This window comes from Sarcophilus harrisii, chromosome 3 (assembly GCF_902635505.1).
Source record: "Sarcophilus harrisii chromosome 3, mSarHar1.11, whole genome shotgun sequence".
NCBI lineage: Eukaryota > Metazoa > Chordata > Mammalia > Dasyuromorphia > Dasyuridae > Sarcophilus > Sarcophilus harrisii.
Genome location: NC_045428.1, coordinates 9,854,987 through 9,874,712, shown reverse-complemented (window position 1 = coordinate 9,874,712; position 19,726 = coordinate 9,854,987). Strand labels below are relative to the sequence as shown.

Below are 19,726 nucleotides of genomic sequence, written 5' to 3'. Positions count from 1 at the left end.
ACCCATCAGGGACAAGGGCCAGTACTGCCGCCCTCTCAGGATTCATCTCGGCCCCGATCTGGCATTGGCAGAGCATCAAACGTCCCAGGACTCTGGCCCCTGCATGGTGAGCCCGCATCTAATATTCTCGGTCTGGGAAACACTGGAATCTTAAATGGGAACCCCTCCATGAACCTAATTTAATGGCCAGATCACTAATGTGAACTGACGTCCTTCTGGGTGCCTAAATAACTATTCCTGCATAAGTCAAGGCACCCGACACCCGCCCCTTCCGGGGCGCCTCTCCTTGTGCTCTCGGAGGAAGCCCGGCGGCTCTGGGGTACATACGCGTGTCCCATGAGGACTTCGGGGGAGCAGTACTCGATGGTGCCACAGAAGGTGTAAAAGTATTTGCCAGGTTCCATATAAACAGCTGAGCCAAAATCCACCAGCTTCACGGTGAAGTCCTCCGCGATGATGATGTTTTCATCCTTGATGTCCCTGTGGATGATGTTTTTGGATCGAAGGTACGTTACTGCCGACACCACCTAAAACACAGACGAGCATGGGTCATTCTAAGCAAAGGACAGGGCCACGGGACGTGAAGGCAGCGCTGGAGCTGGCGGAAGGCCCAACCGCATTCCCTGCTCCACACAGACAATGGCGACAGTCAGACTACAGACTCTGGGCTCCTGGAGGCGCTGGCGGTCCGCGTCCCTGCGTCCTCCCCTCACTAAAGGCACCGCGGGCCATTTTTTGAACTTGAACTACCAATGAAATGGGAAGAAAATCAAGGAAATGGGGGGGGGGGGGGGGTTAAGTGAACTCAAGTTTGAATCAGAAGAGTAAAAAATTAGTCAAGCTGTATGGAGCCCTGCGAGAATCCTGAACCTTCAGTTTCAGTCAGTGTTGCGCTGTCCATGCCATTTTCAAAGTCGAATTCCCTCACAGAATAGGCTCTATTTCAGGAGCACGTTATGGTGTAGTGGTTCTTTAAGGAAACGGTGACTCTCCCCAAACCCCCAGGCACCCATCAGGCGTGTGGGCGTGGGTGGATGGACTGATCTGTCTGGGGGCGTCTTTGGGTAGTGACTTGGCCACCTATCATCATGTGCTCCATGTGGGGAAGGAGGATTTTAGAACACTAAGGTTCTCTCCTGAAGACCCCACCCCTTCACTGAGAGGATCAAGGGCCCCTCACTTTCTTAACACAAGATGCAGCCATGTTTCCTTCCATGTCTTCTGGCTGCTGGCAAAGCTCAATAAATACTCTTGGTCATGCTGCCACAATTTACACAAGTACCCAATAGCTTCGAGTCTGACGGACCTCCCAAACCATCCGTTCTGACTTGTACCCAACAAGAATCCCCTCCAAGCTGCCCAGCATCTGGTTCTCTGCCTTTCTGTGAAGACCCCCTAGGAAAGACATCTCTCCAGTCCTTTCACTCGGACTCTCTCTCTAAAGGTTCACACCAAGCGTAAACCTGTCCCACCTAAGATGAAGAGGAATGGATCCAAAAGACAGTTCTCCTTGTTATGGGCCAGAACTCTGTACGTGAAACAAGGAATCTTGCAAGGTATTAACTCACCTTGGAATGGATGAGACAATGGTGACTAATAGTTCTCTAGTTCAGTATGAATGAATTAATCTTACAACAAATAATGGTTCCCTTGTGATATAATGATTGGCTTATACTCCATATACTACATATAAGCTGGGACAAACTCAGCCAGAGAGGGGCTAGGAGACAGACTCAGAAGAGCTTGGAGAAGACAGAGGACTGGGGGCAGGAGCTCAAGCTCTCAGAGCCAAGGAGAGACATTCATTCTATCTCCCACCTTTGTGGTGGCTAGAGGCTGGAGCACAAGCCCTTGGACTGAGAGAGACTTCAAGTCAGAGGTTGTCATGGTGGTCCTCCTGCCTCCCCCACAGAAACCAAGACACATTCCAGAGGCTGGTCCAGGCCCCAGGCAAGGAAACTAGACTGTGAAGGAGAAAATAAAGAATCTGGACTTTATCCCGGGTTATTCTCATGGTGATTATTCAGCTGAAACAAAGGCTGGTCCAGAGACCTCCAGAAAACCAACCAGAACACTACATTCCTAATAGGAGAAAGCACATGTCCTACCCCTGAGTATTCTCTTCTCCACACTAAGCATCCTCATTCATTCAACCCTTCCTCACTTGCTTTGAACTCAAGCCCTTATACCAGCCTGATAGACCCCTTCTGGAAATTCTCTAGTAGCAGCCTTCTAAAAACATGGCACCCAAAATCAAACCCTCTCCTCAGGACCAATGACTTGGAACTGGAAGAATCTTTAGGGAGAGAACCGTCCCATTTTTGAGATGAGGAAGCTGAGGTCCACAGCAGGAGAGATGCACTGGCCCGGGAGTCAAGAACAGGAGCAGCTTCCAGGAGCAGGCCAATAGCTGCCCTTGGTCCAGGCCAATAGCTGCCCTCGGAGCTCTGGCCCAGTGCCTGGCCCCCTCCCTGACCCAGGAGTTTGGGGTCTTTCCAGCTACCCCACATTCCTCCTGAACACCTCCACAGGCCACTCTCTCCCTCTGACTCCCCTGCAGCTGGCTATTTAGACAGCCCTGGCTTTCCTCAGGAAAACTCCCTGATCTTGTCCTTCCAAGTCCCAGACTTTCCATGTCTCCATGGCTCTGGCCCGTCCAGCCTGACTCTGTCATCTACTATGTTAGTGATTGCTCCTAGATTAGCACTGTCCACATGACTGGCCTTCACCTCCAATATAGATAGAAAATCTTCCTTGGTACAGACCCCAACCCATTACACAGACTTGCTCTCACCCCAGACTGAGGTCGGGGCTTTCTGTGTCCTGAGAAATGTTCTTAACCAAACTTCTCCTGGCACTGGAGACCATGAATGTATCATGAAGGATCAGGCAGGGAACACCTTTTGCAGGGAACCAGACAGTTCCCACTCAGAAGCAATGTGGGGAAGCAAAGTCAAATGGAATCGTGTCTGGTCCCCCTCATACACATCCAAGGAAAACAGGGGCTTCTGAGAAACCCTGAGTGTCAACTAAGGGGGAAGAAACAGCCTCTGCAGAGCCCTCCAAAGCATGAGGCAGCCGGGCGGGGGCAGCCAGGCAGGGGCTCCGGCATCCTGTGCATCTTGATTCTAAACCTGCCTCTGACTGTCCTTGCTGATCAAGAGAGAGAGCCCAAAGCTGACTGGGCAGAGAAGGAGCTGCCACCCTGGGCAAAGCCCGCTGCCTTCCAAGGCTGGCTCTCCTGAAAACCAGAGATCTGCATGGCCTAGTTCCTAGGGTGGCTGTTCCCCACAAATCCACCGGGGAATTAGTCTCTGACTCGGGACTGCCTCTGTCACAGCCTCGCTCTCTATTCTCTGCAAAGGGCCTGCAAGATCTGTGCTTGCTTGTCTGATGATCCGGGGGATTACACACACTTCAGAACCTGCCAGAACTTGCACCTTCTGTGGCTGAAGTTCTCTATCCTTTTGCTTGGATTATTGTAATTGAGCGGGGACAAGAAGCTACTTATTTGTGTGTCTGTACACATACATGTAAGTGTAGTATATGTGCATGTGAGTATATACCCAGACGTACGTGGCCTGTATATGTGTGTGTGTGTGTGTGTGTGTGTGTGTGTGCACATGCACATACAGAATTCCCAATTGCTAAAAATTACTTACTACATACTCAAGAATGAAATCCATTGTTTTTCCTATTGATTGTCTTCCTTAATCCTGCCCCCAAACCAGATCATCTAACCTCTAGGAGGCTAGAGAGCTTCTAGTTCACCACTCTCACAGATGAATATGACAGACACTTGCTGATGGAACCCTGCTCTCCCTCGTGGTGTCCACAACCCTCAGGAGGCCTGCGCTTTCTCAGTGACATACAGACCCCCCTCCCCCCGGACACACGCCCCCTCCCCAACTCATTCAGGCCAGTTCTCACTTGTCTGAAGATGTAGCTTGCCAGGGCCTCGTCCATACTGGGGTGGCTGTCGATGAAGGTGAAGAGATCCATCCCAGACCCATGTTTCTCCATCACGAGCTGGAAAAACCCTTCATTTTCAAACACGTCTAACACCTGGAAGGAGAGAGATCGCTGAGATCGCTCTGACTCTTGCTCATCTTTCCCTTTCAAACAATCGAGTGAAGACCAAAAAAGCAGGTGAACATACCTTAATGATGTTGGGATGTCGCATCCGCCAGAGAATGGCAATCTCTTGAGTCACTTTTCCCAATTCTGAATCGACCACCCAACAATCCTCCAACACCTTCTCCTTCCTAATAAACTTTACCACAACCTAGACCAAAAGCAGAGGGCAAAAAAAAAAAAAAAAAAAATCCATCCAAGTCCTTCACTCTACCTTTAACCCTGCTGTTCCAAAGACTGTTTCCAATAGCACAAGCAAGCAGCCAAGCTTATTCTCAGTTCTGTGACTTCAAATTGTAGGCTTTTTAACTTTATTTCCTGACTCCTTCAAAACAAAGTTAAAGTAGCAATTTGAATTATCAAGTCACATACATGAATATATTTTATTGTTTGATTTTTCAATCATTTTTCAATTGTGTTCATCTCTTTGTGACATCATTTGGGGTTTTCTTGACAAAGATATTGAAGCAGTTTGCCATTTCCTTCTCTGGCTCATTTTAAAGATGAAAAAATTGAGATAAATAGGGTGAAGTGACTTGCCCAGAATTACAGTTATTAAGTGTCTGAGAACAAGTTCAACTGAGGTCCTAACTCCAGGCCCAGTGCTCTGTGCCATCTCACTGACTATGTCTATGTGTAAGTGTGTATATGTATATATAAGTGTATACAATGTACATGTAACACATGAATCAGTGCATCAACATAAAATTAGAGGAGAAGATGAGATACCAAAGGCCAGAGGCCACAACCCTCCTCCACCTGTTTCTCTAGGGGAAAAATATATCATCCCTATTAATTATTATATATTAATATTAATTATATTATGTTTACAAAACACTTTTAAAGCTTTTTCAGTTAAATTTTTCAAGCCATTCCCACTCTTCAAAAGTAAGCTAGTAATCAGGTGCTAATCCTATCTGACTTGGTCACATCTGAGCCTGCGATAAGTCCTAAATTATTTTTTCAGCTAAATGACCCAAACAGGAACTAGAAAGCTGACTGCAGAAAAGCAGAGGTGTATGAGCCCATTCTAGGGGGTGCTCAGCTCACAGAGAGAGAATCTGTCCCACCAACAGACGAAAGGTGGATTTCTGCTACAGGAGGCCCAGATCTCATTCCTGACTGTGCTCAGAACCCCCTTTTCAGTCTTATGTCATTGGCCATTTTCTAAGCATTTCCTGTTTTGAACTCCTCAGGCCTATTACAATACAGAGGGGAAGTCCCAGGGGGATCTTTTCACTCTCTAAAATATCCACCCAAATAACGGACATTAAAAACCTCCCCAAAGGTCCCCTCTGCCCATCCCATGCTGGTAGACCACCATCAAAGGACATAAAAAAGCAAGTCTGTAGGTAGTAAAAGTTACTAGAAGGGGCACCAGGCTGAGAGGCTGCTCCACACCCACCAAGAGGAACTTTACCTCCATCTCACTTTGCTTATTCTTAGCAATCCAAACAAAGCCAAACGCGCCACTGCCGATGGGCCTCTGGGTGATGTAACGGCTTCCATATTCTCCCTCATAAGCCCTCAGAATCTCTAAGTCTTTAATCAGGGAAGATTCATCCAAATAGTCTTTTGGTTTTTGCACCTGGAACAGAACAAAACAGAGACTTCAGAGGCCAGATAGTAAAGTGGACAAGAAATGACCCAGCCCAGCCCTGCCCAGGCCACAAAAGGGGCATCGATGCTACTGGCAACATCTGAAGCTATGGAGCTAGCCAGGCTCCAGAGAGGAGAATCCAATCTCTCAGCCCCAATGCAGACTGAAAGAATCAACAAAGTCTCTCTTACTTCCTCCCATTCAAAAAAAAAAAAAAAAAAAAAAGGAAAAGAGTATTATTAGCCCAAAATATAATACTGCTAGTGACAGACCAAAAGACGATTAGGTCATTCGAAGGCCCCAAAGAGATCATTTGGCCCAGGCTCTGAAAGGTCAATTACTGGCCCAGGAGGACTTTAAATACCTACTTCTGCAGTGGTGATCTTGGAATCGAGTAAGGAATGAGTTGAAGCACCCAAGTTGGAAAATAAATACTGGACCTTTCCTGCCGAGTGATGGTTTTGGAAGAAGTCTTTCACCACCCAACAGCAAAACAAATCTGCTTTATTTAACTCCACGTGCTTTATTTCATAATGTATACCTAAAGGAGGAGGGGGAAATGAGGATATTTTTGAAGAGTGATTTTTTTTTTTTTTAATTATCCACTTTATGATGCTCTCCAAGGAGGCTTCAGAGACGGAGTAAGGAAGGACAGGAAGGAAGATGTGGAACAGCACAAAAAAGGCTGGGCTTCAACAGGGCCAGGAAGCACCAGCGCCATCACATCAGCAGTGGACATCTACAGCACAGACACCAGGCTGATCAAGGAGAGGACTATTATGGCCTGGGGATCAGGTCAACAAGGGAGGAGATGGCAGCTGGTCAGTCAGATATTTATCAAGCCCCTCCTCCGTGCCAGACACTGCACTCCACACTGGGGGTACCAAAAACTACAAGTCAGTTCCTGCTCTCAAGGAGCTCACAATCTAATGGAGGAAACCACATGCAAACACTGTTTTCAAACAAGTATAGACAGGACAAACTAGAAATAATCGATAATAAATAATAAAATTACAGTGGGTTGGGAAAAACCTAAAGTAGAAGGGGGAATTTGAGTTGGGACTTGAAGTAAATCAGGGAAGCCAGAGACAGAGATGAGGAGGGAGAGCATTTCAGGTCTAGGGGGACAGAGAGCCAGGGAAAATCCCTAGAATCTGGAAATAGAGCACGCTGTTCAAGGAACAGGAAGGGATCCGGTGTCACTGGACTAGAAAAGGAAGTAAAATATTAAAAAGGCTGGAAAAGTGGCTTACAGACTTGCTACCTGGCTGACAGGGAGTTTTACTGAGAAAAAGGAGGAAAGGGGAGACTTGGTCAGACCCACACTTGAGGGAGGCAGACCCACCAGCAAGGCCATGGGAATAGGCCACCAATGGCAGTCAGAGGAACAAAGGGGCTGTGGGTGAGAGACAGACTCTGGCAACCGCTTGGATCTGCGAGGGCTGGGGAGCAAGGTTGGGGCCTGAGGGATAAGGGAGAAGGGAGTGACCTCCCACAGTACCAGGGGAAAAGAGGATGGTGGGAAGGACTTTTGGAGAAAGGGGATGAGTTCTGTTCTGGATAGGTCGAGTTTAAGATGACTAAGAGACATCCAAATTGAGATGTCCACATGGCAGCTAGAGACCCGAGACTGGAGCTGAGCAGAGAAGTTACAGCTGGAGGAATGTTCGGAGAACCACGGAGGCAGAAATGACTATCTGAATCCATGAGGGTACAAGAGACCACCGAGTGAAACGGTCTAGAGAAGAGGAGAGGGCCAGACCCTGGGAGACATGTACTTCTCAGAAGTCTGCCAGAAAGAAGTCTTTTTTAGAGTAAGTAATAAGAGGAAAAAAACCATCACTCTTTACAGATGATGGCAGTATATATACTAGGAGAATCCTAGAGAATCAACTCAAAACTACAAGAAACAAACAGCTTTAGCAGAGCTGAAGGATATAAAATAAACCCACAGAAATCATTGGTATTTCTATATATTACCAACAAAGTCCCATTTTAAATGGGAGAAATCCCATTTAAAATTATAGTAGATAATATAAAATATTCAGGAGACTACCTGCCAAGACAAAATCAGGAACTCTATGAACACAATTACAAAACACTTTTCACACAAATAAAGGCAAATTTAAATAATTGAAAAAATATCAACGGCTCACAGGTAGGTTAAGATAGTATAAAAACACAACAATTCTACTGGGATTAATCTTCTTATTCACTGCTGTACCAATCAAATTGCCAAACGATTATTTTATAGAGCTAGAAAAAAATAACAAAATTCATCTGGAAAAACAAAAGGTCAGGAATATCAAGGGAATTAATGGGGGAAAAAAAACACAAAGGAAGGTGGCCTAGTAGTACCAGACCTAAAAGTATATTATAAAGCAGTGGTCATCAAAACTATTTGGTACTGGCTAAGAAATAGGGTGGTGGATCAATGGGAAAGGTTAGGTACACAAGACACGATAGACAATGACTAGTTATCTACTGTCTGATAAACCCAAAGACTTCTGAGATAAGAACTATTTGACAAAAATTGCTGGGAAAACTGGAAAATAGTATGGCAAAAACTAAGTACAGACATTATCCCAACATAAGGAAGAAGAGAAAAGGCCCCACATGTGCAAAAAATGTTTGTAACAGCCCTTCTTATGATAAAGAATTGGAAAATGAGTAGAAGCCCATTAATTGAGGAATGGATGAATAAGTTGTATAATTGAATGTAATGAAATACTATTGTTCTATAAGAAATGATGAACAAGATGATTTTAGAAAAGCCTGGAAAGATTTACATGAACTGATGCTGAAGGAGGTGAGCAGAACCAGGAGAACATTGTACACAGTAACAGCAAGATTATGTGGTGATGGACTATAATTATAGCTGTATAGCAGCTATTAGCTCATCTCAGTAATACAATGACCCAAGATAATTCCAACAAGCTTGGGGCAGAAAATGCTATCCACATGCAGAAAAAGAACCATGGAGGCTTTACACCAATGAAAACATTATTTTCACTTTTTTTTATTTTTTTTTTCCTCATGGGTTTTCTCTTCTCTTTCTTTCACAACATGACTAATATGGAATGCTTTAAATGATTGCAGGATAACATTAGATTGCTTGCTGTCTTGAGGAGGTGGGAGCGAAAAAAAAAAGGAAGAAAAAAAACTGGAACTCAATCTTACAAATATGATGAAAATTAGATTTACATGTAATTGGGAAAAATGAAATGCTATTAAGTAAAAAAAAAATTTTTAATTTTAAAAGAAGCCTTTTTTTCTTCAGCTCAGACATTTGGTGAGGTTACCAAACCTCTCCAAAAATGTCACCTCTTTCACAGTTAAATAATGATTATAATATGAAGTTGTCCACTATATTTTTTTCTTTCTTTCTCACTTTTTTCTTTTTGATCTGATTTTTCTCATGCAGCACAAATAAATGTAGAAATATAGAAATTAGAATTGCCCATGTTTAACCTATATTAGATTACTTGTTGTCTAGGGGAGGGGATGAGAGGAAGGAAGGGAGAAAAACCTAGAACACAAGGTTTTACAGGGGTTAATATTGAAAATTAAAAGCTATTATTAAAAAAAAAAATTAAGTGTATACCATAACTTGGTTTAACCACTCCCCAAATGAAAGAAAGCTCTCCGAGTTCCAGTTCTTTGCCTTCTAAAAAAGAGCTACAAATATTTTTGACCTTCCTTGTTTTGCTTAATCTCTTCTTTAATCTCTTCTTCTTATTCTCCCTTTTCTCTCCTAGTTCCCTATTGAGACTTATTTCTGTACCCAGTTTTGTATGTAGGGGGGAAGGGGAGAGAGACAGCCAGAGACAGAGACTGGGAGAGAGAGAGAAAGACAGAGAGAGAGAGATAATGCCATTCCCTAACAACTCCCTCCTTGTTTGCATACACTTGTACTGGTGCCATCCCAATTATGGTTGAGAATTTTCCCTAATCTTCCTCCTCTCCTTGCCTGCCCTGGTAATTCCTTATGCTTTCCCCTTCCATTCTTCTAAGATCATCCAGACATGAGAATCCTTTTATCTAATTAGATTCACTCTCTATTTCCCCGAGAGGGTTTAGAGAGGACTCCTATCATCTCCCCATAACAGAATGTAAGCAGTTTATCCTTGTTGTCTGTGTTTACTTTGTTATATTATGTTTCTTTTGGCTCCTTGTGTTTGAATGTCCAATCTTCTCCAGCATTCTGGTCTTCTCCAGGAGGCCTGAAGTCCTCAATTCATTAAAAGCCCGTTCCCCTGTAAATTATCCTCAGTTTGCTGGGCAAGTTATTCTTGGCTGTCAGCCCCTTTCTTTTGCCTTCTTCTTATTCATGACGGCCAAATAGCCTCTTTGCACCTACTTGTTTTCATGGTGACTCTCTCATCAGACTGTGTTCCTCAAGAGTAAAGACTGTCTTTTGCCTTTGTAACTTCAGCACCTGGCACAGGGTTAAGTATTTAATAACTGCTTATTGATTAACGGATCAATCCTGACTATAATTCTTCAATGCTTAAATTCTTTCTAGCTTCCTTTGGCCTAGAATGTCTGTATTTGGCACTGATGTTTCTAGGAGTATTCATTTGAGGGTTTCTTCAGAAAATGACCGGTAGCTTATTTTTATTTTTACTTTATACTCTGGTTCAAAGAGGACTATGTAGTTTTCTTTTAAGATTTTTTTTAAAAATAGGTTTTCTAGGCTCTTTTTAGAGTCAGCGCTTCCAGATAATCCTCCCTCTTTAATCTCCTTTCTAGATCAGTTTTTGTTAAGAAATAACCTCCATTTAAAAGAAAAAACTTTCTTGTTATGGGCCAGAACTCTGAACTTAAAACAAAGGATGCTTACAAGGCACTAAGTGGAATTGAGGAGACAATGGTTAAATCTAGTTTAGCATTGATTTAATAACAAATAATGGTTTCCTAGTGATATAATGAGTGGTTTATACTCAGTGTGAAGCATATAAGCTAGAAGCTCTCAGGGCCAGAGAAGATAAGCACACTAAAAAGCTCTCGGAGGCTGAGACAGATTCATTCCATTGTCCACCTTTGTGGTGGCTAGAGGCTGAAGCACAATTCTTTGGATTCGGGGAGATTTAGAAGCCAGGGAAGGCAGGCGGGAGCTCAAGCTCTCGGAACCATAGAGAGATAGGCCTCTAAGAAAGCTAAGCGGGCTCCAGTGAAGGAGACAATAAAGGATTTGGACTTTAACCCCTGGCTACTTGCATAGTGATTACTGAACTGAAATGAAGGCTGCCTCCAGAGACCCCAAGAAAATCTCAACAGAGAACATTACATTTTAGAGAGAATATTACCTTTTGGCGCCCAACGTGGGGCTGACATGATCCTGATTTCAGTGAAAAAGTCTTCAGTGAAAAAGTCTCTCTGATCCAGAAATTAGGGTAAGTTACAAGAAGGAAACTTTGTAAAGGGCTAAACTAGTGCTTCAGCTGAAATGGGATGGATGTTTAGAAAACAGCCTTCTTTTCAAATTCAAGGAAATTGTGTAGAGAGCATTGTCAGACTTATGAAAAGTCAAGGTTTGATTGTAACTTGGGAGCCAGCCATTGAACTTTTAGAAACAGTACAGTACACATCTCCTTGGTTCTCTAAGGGAAAAGAATTGAACCCAGATGAGTGGAAATTAGTAGGAGAGCAACTATGTCAATACTACAATGATAATGGACCTGACTCAATTTCCAAAGAAACAATTTATACATATAATTTAATACAACTGGCTTTAAGAAATCATGTAAGTATTAGAATAAGAAAAATGAAGGAAGAGCAGGAGGGGGAAGATCCAGATAAACAAGGTGACAAGGATGAAGAATCGGATAAGAATGAAGTTAAGTACAATTCTGAGTTTGGTACTTCACAGCAGGAGAAATTAGGGCATTCCCCATCCCCTGACCTACCTCCCTCAATTAACCTTTCATGGGTGGAGGGGGAGAGGCAGTAACACAATTAGCACCACCTATGAAGCAGCCTATGACAAGATTACAATTATGACAAAAGGCACAGGTTAAGGCAAAAAATGAAGGACAGGATATTAATTTAATATTTAATAAATGCATATCCTGTGACTGAAGAGCTTGACTCTTCAGATCAACAAAGGAAAAGATACACTTTTTTCAGTATCTTGACTCCTTAATTCCTTGTTACTTCACAAAGTTTTTGGCATCTATTTTATCCATTTTAATTTTCAGGCAGTTTGTTCCTCAAAGTTTTGTATGTCGAGACAAGCTGTTAATTCTTTGCAATTCTTTCTTCCCTGGCTCTCATTTCTTTTCCAATTTTTTCCTCTAGAACTTATTTCACTTGTTAAAAAAAAAAAAAAAAACTTTTTTTGATTTTTTAAAAATTTGTGTTTCATCTCTTCTAGGAATTCTATTTGAATTTGTGCCCAACGTGTGTTTTTCTTTGAGGCTTTGCTCATAAATGTTTTGGAGTCTTTCTCTTTTGGGGGGTTTGGATCTGGAGCATCCTTGTCACCAGAAATCAGAATTAGTTTTTTATAATGAATTCCACTTTTTGGGTATCCGTTCTTCTAGCCTATTTCCTGATTTCACACTTTATGTCAGGACCAAGTTCTGCACACTTCTAGAGAAAAAGTCTAAGCTGGTCCTGCTACTGTTTTCCCCAAGATATTGAATGCTCCCTTTTCCAAGCCTTGCTGGTCATGGGCGTCCCTTTGGTCAAGGATTCCTGCTTCACTAATTCTCCTGCAGATACCTCTCAGCTCCTGAAGTCCAATGTAGCTACTGCTTGCTCCTGAACAGCCTGCAACAGTTCTTCCCCTTGAGATACTGTCCCAAGGGCAAGTCCCTTCTGGGTAAGACCTGAATATATGACACGGAACAGGAATGCTCCACATTGGGGCTGGGACCCACTACACTGGCTTAGACCTCTCTATGCCGGCGCACATTTTCTTATGCTGGTGTACAGCTTCTCCCTGTGCTGGACCACTAGAACAGCCAGCCCCCAGCCCCAGTGTCTGCAGACCATTCTGTTTCCCTAGGCCAGAAAAATATCCCACAGTCATTTTTTCTTGGATTTTCCCTACAGGACTAAGTCTGGTGTGCTTTCTAGATCTGTTTGGGGGAGAAGGTAGAAGTGGGGCTCACTGCACTTCTTCCTGCTGCTCTGACACATGGTTACGCCTCCCCTAGGGAAGATTCCTTAACAAAGGTGGGACCTCAGCCTAGACTTGGAGGAAGCCAGGAGATCTATAAGCTGTTTCCTTTGAGCTTAGAGCTACGACACTTTGTCCTTGGTAGTGACAGTTTATATGTTACGTTTGTAGGTCAGACTGACCAAAACCAGTTGAAGACCTGTCTATATATTGATTGTTAACACAACCCACCAATCTACACATTACAGCATCTGTAACGTAGAAAATATAGAACAAAGTACAGAGTAATGTTTAATGGATCAAGTTGTAAAATTATCCACAGGTATGAACAGAAGCCCAGGAGAGATCATGCACTTACTCACACTTCTAGGGCCAGGATTCAAGCTTGGATTTTCATCCTTAAAGACTGGAGCTTTTTCCATGTTGCCAAATTGGCTCTCAGTGGAAAGAGGGGATGGCAAAGCTCAGCTTGCTATTCAAAAAGATGCCCAACCGATCCATCATGGGAGGAATGACAGCCCAGGTTCTCAAGGTCAGGGGCAACAGGCCGCTATGCTCCCTTCATGTCTAAAGGGGGGGCTCTCTTCTCATGGAGCTCTTTTCTGTAGGAACCAGCTGGAGAGGGAGGGATCCAGTCTTTGGAGGCATGGCCTCAATGGTGACCCGGAATCCACCTTCTCTGGGGAGATCAGGAGGGAGGCAAAGAATTCTGAAGGTCACAGGTAGGCCTCTCAGGATCAGGTGTCTCCTGAATGTTCTCGGAATGCAACTGAGAGGTCAATGAAGAGGGCTGCTGGAGCAACTAGAAGAAGGTATTTCTGTGAGTTTTCTTTTTATTCAGAGATCCCCTACAGAAGGAAGGCCTCAACAACAACAACAACAACAACAAAAAAAAAAAAACAAAAAAAAAAAAAAACAGGACTCTTCACTGGCTGATTATTAAAATCCCTTTCTTTCATCTTCTCCTCAAAATGGAATTTCTAGAACTCAGGTTCTACAGCTCTTGATGAGGGCTGGAAATAAGTGAACCTGCCATGGCTCTAGGACACCACCTCCCTTGATCCATCAAGAACTGAAATATCGAGTTCAGGAACCTCTGAAAAGCTGTGCAGGCTGGACAAACCAAAGGCTTTCCAGACCCAAGGTTTGCAGAGGCCATGATGAGACTGGGAGACTGTCTTCCATTCATCAACTTTCTCCAACCCCAATGAGGTCCCAAGAAGAACTGGAGTCTCCAAGAGACTTCCTTACATCATAGCAAAGGTTCACTGTGGGACTCTCAGCAACACCCCTGGCCCATCGGGTTGGGTGACCATGACAAGTCTGCTCAGCCTCCAAGTGACAGCGAGCAGGCATTCCTTCTAGTCATGGCAGAGATGTGACTTCCCAAATTGTTCCTTGACTATAAAGTAGGATGTCAATGATTGGGGCTCTGCCGGACTCTTCAAAATGCTATTTCACAATTATCATTCTAGCAAAGACAGGGCAAGATGAGACAGCTCACTGTGGGGAGACCCACATTGGGAGCCAAGTGTGGGAGCAGACCTCTGTAGCTGTAACTGGAGGATTCACAGAAGGGCTAAATCTGCCCCAAGGGGAGCGCCTGAGAGCAGAGGGCGGCCAAGCTGCTTATGAAGGGGCAACTCATATGAGTTAGGAAACAGAGAGCTGGAAGCTTCCATACCAATAAGTGCTGGTCTCAGGTCCAGGAAGGGTGACTACTTTTCTACTTAGGCAAAAAAGGGAGAGCCAGACATCCCTCTCTCCTTGGGGGATTAGGAAAGAAAACGGCACTACGTTTTTAAAGCCTCAGACCTAGAGGGTTCCATTTCTGGCATGAAAACAGGGGAAAGACTGGACAAATTGTGGTACAGGAAATGAGAGAACGCCACTATGCTATAAGGAATTAAGAACATCAAGCATTCAAAGACTGGAACTGAAGGAGATGACGAAGGCAGAGTAAAAGGAGGTGAGAGTAACCAAGTCAATCAGGAGCAAGGGAAACTTCAAGCAGAAACAGATAGGCAGGCAGGCCAGCTGGAAAGCCCAGGGGCCCATTACCTTGTCTCTGCTGCGCTTTTAAATATTTTGCTGCATCTTTCCCATTGGCACCTGGTTCCTCCCAGCAGCCCGGGGTAACGCCTCAGGCACAAACTCTTCTCCATCACAGAGGCCAAAGGCAGGGCTCGGGTTGGCCCTGACAGTCAAACCTTTCTGTTAACCCTCAAGAGCATTTGGCGGCTGCCAAGGGAACTCTGTGTGCTCTGCATCACTGACTCCAATTGGAAAATTGTACAAGAATTTTAAAAACCCATAAAGGAGCTACTTTGGGGAGAATAAACTTTGCAGGGAGAATTTCCAGGCATTTTCCCCCCTTGGGAAATTTCTGCTGTGTCACAATACACAATATTTTTTAAATTTATGACAATTTAATACTTCAAAAGATGGAATAACCAACAAAAGGAAACATGGCAAAGGCTCCCACTCTACTATCCCACGAACACCCCTCCGAAGAACTTCATCCATGAGAAGCAAAAGGCCATTTGTCCTTTGGTTCTTTTTGTTTTGTTTTGTTTTTGTTTTTTTTGCTGAGGCAATTGGGGTTAAGTAACTTGCCCAGGGTAACACAGCTAGGAGTCTTAAGTGTCTGAGCCCAGTCAGATCCTCCTGGTGCTCTATCCACTGCCCTATCATATGTCCTTTGGACACCCAAGTCTAGCTTATCTGCTCCCAGGACCTTAAGCTGTCCCTCCAGGCAGAGACCACTCTCCCACTCATCGGCGGGCCTGCCAGGACCCCCGTTGGGAGAGCACCTCTAAAGCAGCAGGTGTTACAGCTTCCAACATTGGTGAGCTGTGGGGGGAGGAATGGTGCCTAAGAAGTTGGCACTTCTCATCTTCCCTGCTTAGGTAGGAGAGGACAAAGGCAAGCTTGATTCCACAGGGAGTTCATGCTGGGCCGAAGGCCCCAAGAAGTCCCAAGAAGAATCGGCTCTGCACCTCCCACAGATCCAGAAGCACTCATCAGCTTCTTGAAAGTCTGACAAACCTTTCCAGAGTCCATTTGGTTCAGTGTGGACAGGAGTTCATAACTGGAGGGCTGCAAGGAGGTGGGTAGACAGGCTCTGGTCGGATCAAGGCGAGGGAAGCTTGACACTTTAGTATGAGTAGGAGAATAATCCCTAAACTGTGAGGAAAGGGAACATGACTATAGGGAGCGGAATTGATGGGCAAGAAGCAGGGCCCAGAGAAGAAAAACGCCCTCATGGGGAAAGAGGGCAAGAGAGGATAACAGTGGAGAGGGACCAAAGCCAAGGGGCGGGCATTAAAGGAGTCGGTAGGGCAGGGAGAAGAGAGAGAAGGAAGAAGAGAGATCCAGTGAGAAGGGGAACTCAGAGGGGCTCCAAGCATCCCCGGCACTGGATAAGAGTCTCCCATGATGAACAGAAGAGGAAGCTCTGAAGCAAACTCGACATGATAGAGCTCCATAGTCTCATGTACAATAAATAGCCTTTCTATTCTAAAGTGGGTGGGAAAGTGCTCATTTACTTAGTGTTGGCAAAGTTCAGAATAATGTGTGTGTGTGTGTGTGTGTATTATGTATGTATACACGCAAAAATTTTTTTTAAAAATGTCTTCCCTTGAGGAACAAAAGGAAGGAAATGACAGAAAGAAAGAGCAAAAGAAAATAAATTTAGGCACCTTTTTACTGATTCTTTTCTGCCAGAAAACAATAGTCTATTAGATCCACAAGGGTTAGGTTAGCTACATATGCTGCATGTTTTCAGCTGTACAGAAATTTAAAAAAAAAAAAAAAAAAAAAGAAGAAAGAAAGAAAGAAAGAAAGAAAGAAATACAACTATAGCTGGCTTTTGTATTTTCTCACTCATTGCCCAATGTAAAAACTTCCCAATACTAGAAAAACTGTTGCAAAATAGCTTGCCAAAAAGACCACTGTCCAGAAAGTGTGGCTTTGGCTCACGTCTTACCGTACCTGGACAATTCCACAGGGCCTGCCTTCCCTGTACCTTCCAATGTTGGCCCCAGGTACTCCACAAAACAAGCCCAGCCCCTCCAGCCACTCAGAACTGCCTGACATCCTGAGACAACTCCAGCAGAGGCAGAACCCTTGTAGACAATGATGGCAGCAAGCATTCTTTCCTCACATTGCCGCCTTCTACTACCCTCCCCGTGCCAGTGACTGTGAACTCCTTGTTGTCACAGTTTAAATCCTGGTCTCCGTCCTCCATTGACAGCTTTGTTCCTACCCCCCAAGCTCTCCCTCGAAGGCTAATGAGCCCCCTAGGTGTCCTCTGAAATGCCTTAGCTCAGGCTAAGAGGGCTGGCAGTGGGGCTATGGTTCTGTATAACCCCATGATTCTCACCTCCTTTTCTTGGAAGCCAGGCCCCCCAAGACTCTATTAGCCTTCTCTGCGGCTGAATCACCCTTCGGATTTTACCATCCGCCCCAACCCAAACAAATGGCTCTGTCAACTTATCCTTGAGGATGATTTGGCAAAATTATCAACTCCTATCGACTTAGGATCTCTGTGCCAACAGTTCTCAGCCCTATTCAACACTAACCTTTCTGCTCACTTCCCACAGATAGCTTAAACACACCATGTCCAAAAGTGAACTCATGATCTTTCCCCTCCAAAAAAAAACCTTCTTCCTAACTTCCCAATTAGTGTTGAGGGTACCACCATCTTCCCAATCCCCAGATGCACAAATTAAGTTATTACCCTCGATTCCCCACTCTTTCCCATCCCACCCAGCCACCCATCCAAACAGAGGTTGATCATTTCTACCTTCATAATATCTCTTCAAAATGTCCCCTTCTCAAATCCAGCACTCTGAGTACAAATTCTTCTCTGTACTGCTTTTACAGAGGTCGGAAAAGCTTGTAAGTATTAAAAAATACAGCATCCAGGTAAATAGCAAGGCCCAGGGAACTTCAGTAGGTCAGAAGTAAGTTGTAAATTCAACATTCTTTAGAAATAATCAGTCAATAAGCTATAAATCTACCTAAATCTACTATAATGCAGCCTACAAATTTAGCTATCTTGTTCACTATGGGAAATGCTTTGTTAAAATTCAGATATGCTTTTGAAATTTCCTTGATGTTTCCTCAAAATTTCTTGAGAGAAGAAGAATACAAAAGTATTATGACAAGAGGAAAGTACTAAAGGGATCTGAATTTAAGAGTTGGGAAGATACAAGCTTGCTTGAGAAATCAAAAGAAAACCCATTGGTAAGATTCATAAACATAAAATATTGAAGGAGGAGTTGAGGAGAAGTTGAGGGGTAATATGTAGAACAGCTCTATAAGCGCCAAAGGTCCCCTGGGCAGTGAGATCTTCACATTTGAGACAACAAAGTATAAACTTACTAGATTTAAACCTTATACTTAAAGCATACTTCAAAATCACACGTTTTACGAAGGTACAGAGAAATACATTAGTGAACTCTTTTCACCAAAATTACTAGAAAGATTTAAAAAGCTGAAAGAAATTATTATAAACTAACAAATTCCCAAATTATAGTTACGCTAAGGTGGCAAACTGAAATGTGAAGTGACTTAAAGCAGGTTATGGCAATAACACTGAAGAATGAATACAACCCAAGCAAAAACTTCCCCCTTCTCTCAAATACCTTTTCAATATACTTACAAAGGTTGCCCCCATCTTTGTGATTACAGTATCCAGTGTAAGTGCCTTCCAGGATCTCCATTTGAAGGTTAACACTAGATAACATTTTCACCGGGGTGGAGGTTGCTTGAGCATCCATTTGCTGTTCTTCGGACTCCACATAGTTTGGAAGTTTAAAGGTCAAAATAGTGTCCTCTGGAACTGGTTCTACCTGGCTGCCCTCTGAGGCATCCACCTTCTGCCCCTTCACACTGAATGAAGGTGAAATTTGGGGCTCTAAAGCCTCAGGGAAGTAAGTGCTACCAACATAACCGAAGGTGATTATTTCATTAGTTGTGACTTCTCTAATAACTGAGGTCGCTGAGAAGTCACTTTCTTTTGAAGCAGAAGCAAGCAAAGAATGTGTTGTATCAGCTTTTCCTGAGACCTTCATATGAGAACTGGATTTTCCCGACAAAGCAGACGGACTCCGTTGTGGCAGAGTCTTTGTAGATTCTTTTTTAGATGGCTCAGTTTGTTCCTTTTTTAAGATGCCAGGTGGGATTTTGGGGCCTTGTGCCTTCCCCTTCTCTGCAGGTACTTCCTGAGTAGCTCCAATATTCGTGGGCCGTTTCTTTCTCATAGCGCCTCTACCCTTACTGAGAATAATAACATGGATTACATAGTTACGTCACAAGAAAAAAACATAAAGATTATACTATCTACTATCTCAGCTATGCTAGAAATTAATAAAATTAATAAACAGAGCCTTTGCTGAAATCTCACTCTTTTATTATATTAATTTATTTATTTATTAGAAGCTTTCTCAAAGCAAGAAATGGTGCATGACATGCAAGACTCAAGTAAGATATCTACTATGACATCACCCACATGAGGGCTCCCTCCCTGGATGCAGCCCCTATCTCCTCCACAGCTCCCGGAGCTTAGCTTGGCCGTGTTCCCGTAACAGGCACCCGGCCCTCCCCTACTCTGTACTGCAAACCTTTCCGGCTTGGACTGGCAACAGTACAGCAAAGCCTTCAGGAAGGCAGGGTCCTCTCCTTCCACAGGAAGAGGCTCTACAATAGGTAACTGGCAGAGAGGCTTATAATATGCACCACTTACTCAGAGTGCAACCACAGCGCACTGAGTCACGCTGTCACCCTCACTAGCATTCCTTTAAAACACGGGCCTAAATTTAAATCTTTTCCACAAATTCCATCTGCTTACCGTCTGATGG

At 43.9% G+C, this 19,726-nt stretch overlaps 1 protein-coding gene across 3 annotated transcripts in view; it reads right to left on the bottom strand.

Annotated features, from left to right (window-relative positions):
* The window catches only part of PASK (PAS domain containing serine/threonine kinase), a 56,018-nt gene that overhangs the window by 4,555 nt on the left and 31,737 nt on the right, over positions 1–19,726 (bottom strand). For 2 of the 3 annotated variants that reach the window (XM_031957483.1, XM_031957481.1), the window contains 6 exons: positions 18,529–19,145; positions 6,103–6,275; positions 5,555–5,722; positions 4,160–4,285; positions 3,931–4,065; positions 328–527 (listed from right to left, as the gene is read on the bottom strand). In XM_031957483.1, the coding sequence (XP_031813343.1) occupies positions 328–527; positions 3,931–4,065; positions 4,160–4,285; positions 5,555–5,722; positions 6,103–6,275; positions 18,529–19,145 (1,419 nt within the window). The remainder of the gene's footprint in view (positions 1–327; positions 528–3,930; positions 4,066–4,159; positions 4,286–5,554; positions 5,723–6,102; positions 6,276–18,528; positions 19,146–19,726) is intronic. The other variant, XM_031957482.1, reaches the window with a different exon arrangement.